Source organism: Chlorocebus sabaeus, chromosome X, assembly GCF_047675955.1.
Source record: "Chlorocebus sabaeus isolate Y175 chromosome X, mChlSab1.0.hap1, whole genome shotgun sequence".
NCBI lineage: Eukaryota > Metazoa > Chordata > Mammalia > Primates > Cercopithecidae > Chlorocebus > Chlorocebus sabaeus.
This window is the reverse complement of record NC_132933.1, coordinates 97,609,134-97,615,133: the sequence shown is the minus strand read 5'-3', so window position 1 is coordinate 97,615,133 and position 6,000 is coordinate 97,609,134. Positions and strand designations below refer to the sequence as shown.

Genomic DNA, 6,000 nt, shown 5'->3' with positions numbered 1-6,000 from the left:
ATAAAATCTACACCAAATCATGGTAAAATGTTGAATATTTTCCATTTCTTATCAGGAATAAGATGAGAGTGTCCACTATCACCAGTTCAATTCCACATTGTACTGGATGGGTCTGTCCAATGCCATAAAATGAATTAAGGAAATAAAGAGTAAAATACTTTAAAAGGCAGACTGAAAAGTATTATTACTCACAGATGGTATGATTGTATATGTTGACAATCAAAAAGACCTAGAGACAAACTTTTGGAATTAATAAGCATATTTAGCAAGGTTTCTGGAGAGAAAAATCAATACGTAAAATTATATCTCTATACACCAGCTGAAACAGAATATAAATTTTCAAAAAAACAAGCATGAAACACCTAATTATTCCTAGTTTAACATAAGCTGCACAAGACTTCTTTGCAGACAATTGTGAAACTTTATTGAGAGAATTTCAATAGTCAAGTTTCCAACGTAAAGACTGCATGTATGGTTTCAGCTTGTCTTCGTTTAAACCGATGGTGGCCCTTCACCTATAAGATAAACATAACAGTTGAGAGTATTTTTTAGCAGAACTTTTTTTGATGACACTACGGGTTGAAAAAAGACATAGTTTTGGTTTTATGAAATGAACTATAACAAGGTAACCCTCTGGCTTATATCCAGTTAAACCTCTATAGAGACTTCGAAGATAGGCTTTCAGGTGTATTAACAATATTTTAAAATCTCACTCATTTTTCTAGTGTATGAGAAAGAGTTTGAGTTCAAAATGATTTGATCAAATGAACCTATTTAAAGAAAGTTTTAACTAGAAACTAAAAACTGCGTGTAATTTTAGAAAAAAATCCAACTAGCCAAACATAAACATAAAACTTAGGAAACAAAAGAAATTTGAAATAATGTTTTGAATATAGGATAGCTCAAACAGTAATGCTACATTTGAAAGTGCTTAAGTGACATAAATAGAAAGGCTAGTATTATATTTGTTTTGTTTCTGTTGTGGGAAAACGCTAAAATGTTTTTGATTAGTTTACTCCTTATATGGTTGTTTTAAGTAGGTTAACCATTTGTCCCTGTTTTCACCTGTGGTTCTAGTATAATTATCAATAATGCCTCTTTGCACATTTAAAAATATTCCAGTTTGTCCAATAAATTATATCGTCACACTGGCTGCAAACCATTATCATTATAGATGAAGTGTTGAAAAGAAATAGTAGTGATTCTCACAATTTGGCAAAAGGGGGAGCAGAAGGAGGGGGAGAGGAGAGAGAGAAAGAGAAGAGACTGAGGAATCTAGAAAAGCCAAATACAAATAAACAAACAATAGCTTATTTTTTGTTGTTGTTTTTAAATGATAAATAATTTAGATGGAAAATTCTGGCAAGTTTTAAAAGTTCATCCATGTTACCATGTTTAAATATTCAGTACTACTGTGGTATAGTAAATAATTTTATGTTTTGCTAGCATATCAAACATTGCATCAAATTGTGAAAATTGTTTAGAGCTCAAGAATGCATCCACTTTTAATTATATTACACATTCAATATCTGTCCTGTCTTGTTCCTATTTTTTATTGTGTGTACTTGGGCTTTGTCCATTTTCTTCAAGATTATGCAAACTAGGGGATCCTCTATTCATAGATATGTTGAAAATCTCTTTTATTTACTGGTTGAATTATTTCCCTTAATGACTTATACCTATCTTTTATTAAGTATATATTTTTTCCCTTATGTTTATTTTATGCCTGTTTCTTATTTTTTTATATTGAATGCTCATATAATTTTATATTTTTATCTTTTAATAACATATGTATTTAAGGCAATGATCTTCTTACGAGTATATGTTCAATAGGTTCCTGAACATAGCCCGAAAAATACTTTTAATCTAAATATTCTAATGGAATGGATCAGGAATGTAGAGCAAAAGCAGTAGACTAATGCAAGATAATTTTTTCCCTAAACACTAAGTGTTTATATTAAATTCAGAAGCTCATATAATTAATGCCTAGAAGTTTGGGGAAAAAATGTATAAAACATACTTAAGTTGATTACTCAAATTTTAATATATTTGATTTTGACCCATTTTTGTAAGAGCAAATATGGGTTTAGAAGATAAGGAATTTGCCCAAAGTCAGTGAAATTTTGTTAGAGCTTGGACTAAAGCCTACTTAATTGCCTCAGCATGTTTCATACAATGAATATCTGTTACAAATTCATTAGGTATTTATTAAAAGCAGACCTTTATAAAAGTATCTGATATTATTAGCTGTTGGTTTAGGAACTTATACTAAAAAGTAAGAAAGTACCTTCACATTTTATAATTGAATGTGACTTTGACCCAATGTGGTAGAATCTATGATTCTGTTTGTTTATAAGTCAGGCTTTTGGGGACTGAACTATCTTTCAAAGAATCTTTATATACGAACTCTGTTAAATTATATTAGCAGTAGTGGTACCTCTGTATTATAAAATGTATAGTATTTTTGAAAACAGAAACCCCATAATTTGCATTTTCAATGAATAACTTACCTGCTTCTGGTATTTTAACAGGCTCGAGATTTGGCAGAAATTCTCCCTTGACATTAGGACCATCTCCACGTTCACCCCCAGTCTTTGACCGAGTCAGTTCCCAGAGATAGGCTGCCAGGTCTAGCACGTAAAAATAAAAAAGGTTACCAATTTAAGTTGTAAAACGTAAAATATAAATAAAAGAATGATAATATTCACTCCCTCAATGTTAAGAAATAAAAGCCTACAGGCTAGTGTGGTAATACATGCAATGCATAAGAATTTCAAGAACATTATTTCAGGAGTCTTATCAGAAAAAGAAAACAAAGTTCTCCAAATGTTATCACCCTTTTCTTTTCCCACAACTGCCCCAGACAGCTTAGTTGAACCCTCTGTAGGTATACGTTATTGTACTTATCATTTTAAGTTAGTGATTCATTTGAGTCTGTCTAACTAGATTATGAGCTCAAGGCTGAAATCATCTCTCTCATTATATTTACATCCCTAAAGCCTACATATTGCATGGCATGAGTCACTGTGAATAAATGTTGAGGGAAAAAAAAAGTATTTAAAAATACAGCCCATACTGGTGAACACTCTGCAAAGCAACTGGTCCATTCTCTTAAAAAATACCAGTGCCCTGAAAGACGAAGAAAGAGTGAAGAACTGGTCCAGATTAAAAGAGATTAAATAGGATTGAAAACTATATGTAATGCATGATCTTGGAATCAGAAAAAAAAAACTATAAGGGAAATTATTGGGACAGCTGGGGAAATTTGAATACAAGCTATATATTAAACAACTGCATTTTTCATTGTTGAATTCCCCAAATGTAATAAAAATACAGGGGTTATCCAAGAGAATATGGCTATATAAGAGAATAGTGGGTATGAAATCAATGTGGCAAAGCTGTAAACATTAGTTAATCTAGGTGAAAAGCATATGAGCTAATTATAATAGTCTTGCAACTTTTCTGTAAATTTTATATTTTTTCAAAACATAAATTAAAAATAAAAAAGAATAAATGACAACTGTGTTGGAGTTCAGGAAGACAAGAGTTAGTTTTGACAACATTAACAACAACTAGGATTGGACTTCAGACAAGATTGAGTGGATTCAGGGTGGTATGGCTGTGGATGGATTGGACTTCATATATTTGTTTTCCTGCATTACAAAAACCTCCATTTTAAATGACATTGTAAGAACAAAGCACAAAATGTGCTGTCCTTATATTTTACCACAGTGCAATCAGGGAATAAACATCAGTTTTCCAGGAAATCAGAAATTTATACCATGGATAAGATTTAAATTACATTTAAATTATAATTTTATGAAGAATTAGCTGAATGGATTTGTAAGCATATGACATATTTTATAGTCATGACACCCATAACCTGTGGAGGTAACAAGAAACTTACTATTGTCATCATAATTCTAGGACTCTTTCAACAGTGAATTGCTAAAATAATCTACAGCTTGAGCTATGTAAACATTTTGCTCCAAAATGCCATACCTGGAAGAACTGTTTCATGATAATTGTAGGTACTTAACCTTTTGATGTTTCTAGCCATAAGAGGATTTAACCACCTTTTAAAAGCCACTTAAAAATTATACTGAACCAGCTACCTATATGCCAATATCCTGAATTGTTCAGCTATTAACTAAACTTTCCATACACAAATTTCAATCAAAGTAAACAGTGGCTATCATTCATTGAGTCATTCTCTGGAATCACATTCTGTTCCACTGAATTGGGTCTATTCCTATGCCAGTACTAAGCTATCTCACAGTATAGACATTTTAGTATTAAACAGTTTGAGCAAAATCATTCACTTTTTCTTACAGCAACCTAGATGGTAAGAAGCATACATACTTTGGAATAAAATACAAATTATTTCTCCACCAGTGAAGTGCCCTTTGGTAAGACACAATCTCTGAGTCTCAGTTTTCTTACTTATCAAATGGGATTTATATTTCTATGCAAGCTAGTTTAACCCAAGGTGTTATATATGATATACATATGAGATGTGTATATCACATATCATGTATAGATTTATATCTCGATGCAAGCTAGTTTAATCCAAGGTGTGAATTAGTGTGGATATGAGATATATATATGATATATATATTCATATATGTGATCTATAATATATATATATAATGCCTTAACACTCTACACATGCTATTACAAGTTGCTTAAACTTTTAATATAATTACTAAAAAGGACAGACAGTATTCTAAGATCAAATTTAACTAGTGAAATAGTATACAATTCTGATGAAAATTAAACATAGTTTCCCTGGATTTGCTAATGAAGCGCTCTGGCAAGCATAACAAGTAAGTCTTGAAGGTCGAATGCATTATACTAAGGGACTGCCCCCGGCTGCAAACTATGCCTTCTTCACTTTTCCAGCCAATTTTCAGGCAATGTTTGAGATCTCTTTCTATTGCTTTTTTCCCTCCTTTTACTTCCATATCATAATACATGATATATACATACACCTCCTCCATTCATAGGCATTCTTTCTTTCCCACCCTTCACCTTGGAACTCCAGTGCTCCCTCGTCTCTCTCTTGACCAGGTGTATAATCATGACTTTCAATTGGTGGTTCCTGTTGTTGAAGTTGGTCATCATTGGGTGGCTCCTGGGCCTAGGAATATGAGTGCATGTGCAAATAAAAAGCTCTGTTATTAATAATGCATGTTAATAGCATACATATACTCAATATACAAATATATCTTACCATAAATAAGCCTAAAGACATTTTTTATCCTACACAATTCTATATACTTATTCTTAATAGTTACTACAAGAAAAGAGTTACCCTTAAAAACTTGGGAAGCTATTTTAATCCACGCTGGAATGGATGTATACAATGTGTTATGAATAAGCAGGAGAAGGAAGCCATTGAGAATATTTCTGGGGAATATAAAAACATAACCATCCAGGCAACATTAGAATGCAAACATCCAAATCTATGTTTACTTCACGAGATTCAATTATTACCATTTATAAGCATGGAAAACCTTATTAATATATCAATATTAGTTCAACAACATTTTCACAAAAATAAGTTTCTAATAGAAAATATCAAATGTCAAAATACTCACAACCACAGCCCCTATTGGATGATTAGAGTCTTGATCATCTCTCCTTTCTCTAGATCTGGATCTTGTTCTTTGATGTGCACTCATGTTTCACTCTGAAAGTGGCATACTGTGATTCAGAAAATGTACGTAAGAGTGTATCATTTGACCACTTCCATGGCTAAATTGGAAAGCATGCAAGCTCACAATTACCCTGGGACTTAATTTTAAGATATTTTCAAAATTTTTCAGGTATCATCTAATTTAGCCAAATATGGCTGCTTGCAAAGTCATTAATGTTATGGCTCTGGTAGCAGGCAAGGCTCACGGCAAGACAGAGGACTTCTCTGTGAGTTTCGGTTTTACAATTAGACTCTCCATCATGAAGACATCTAGGAAAATACAGGTGGAGAATTGGAACCAG

General features: G+C 32.2%; 1 protein-coding gene across 1 annotated transcript; it reads right to left on the bottom strand.

The window, feature by feature from the left end:
* Positions 1-378: 378 nt before the first annotated feature.
* On the bottom strand, positions 379-5,738 carry PAGE3 (PAGE family member 3). The gene is made up of 4 exons (XM_007991836.3): positions 5,601-5,738; positions 5,032-5,140; positions 2,511-2,630; positions 379-515 (listed from the first exon to the last, which is right to left on the bottom strand). Exons 1-4 carry the CDS (start codon positions 5,682-5,684, stop codon positions 493-495), a joined length of 336 nt encoding a protein of 111 aa, XP_007990027.1. The 5' UTR covers positions 5,685-5,738; the 3' UTR covers positions 379-492.
* Positions 5,739-6,000: the final 262 nt, after the last annotated feature.

What these genes read in the sequence shown, in the direction of transcription:
- PAGE3 (XM_007991836.3), bottom strand. Translation starts at nt 5,684, where the DNA reads ATGAGTGCACATCAAAGAACAAGATCCAGATCTAGAGAAAGGAGAGAT. An exon ending in ATCCAATAGGGGCTGTGGTT is followed by an intron (nt 5,141 to 5,600) that starts GTGAGTATTTTG and finishes TCATATTCCTAG; the next exon opens with GCCCAGGAGCCACCCAATGA. An exon ending in GGGAGCACTGGAGTTCCAAG is followed by an intron (nt 2,631 to 5,031) that starts GTGAAGGGTGGG and finishes TTTACGTGCTAG; the next exon opens with ACCTGGCAGCCTATCTCTGG.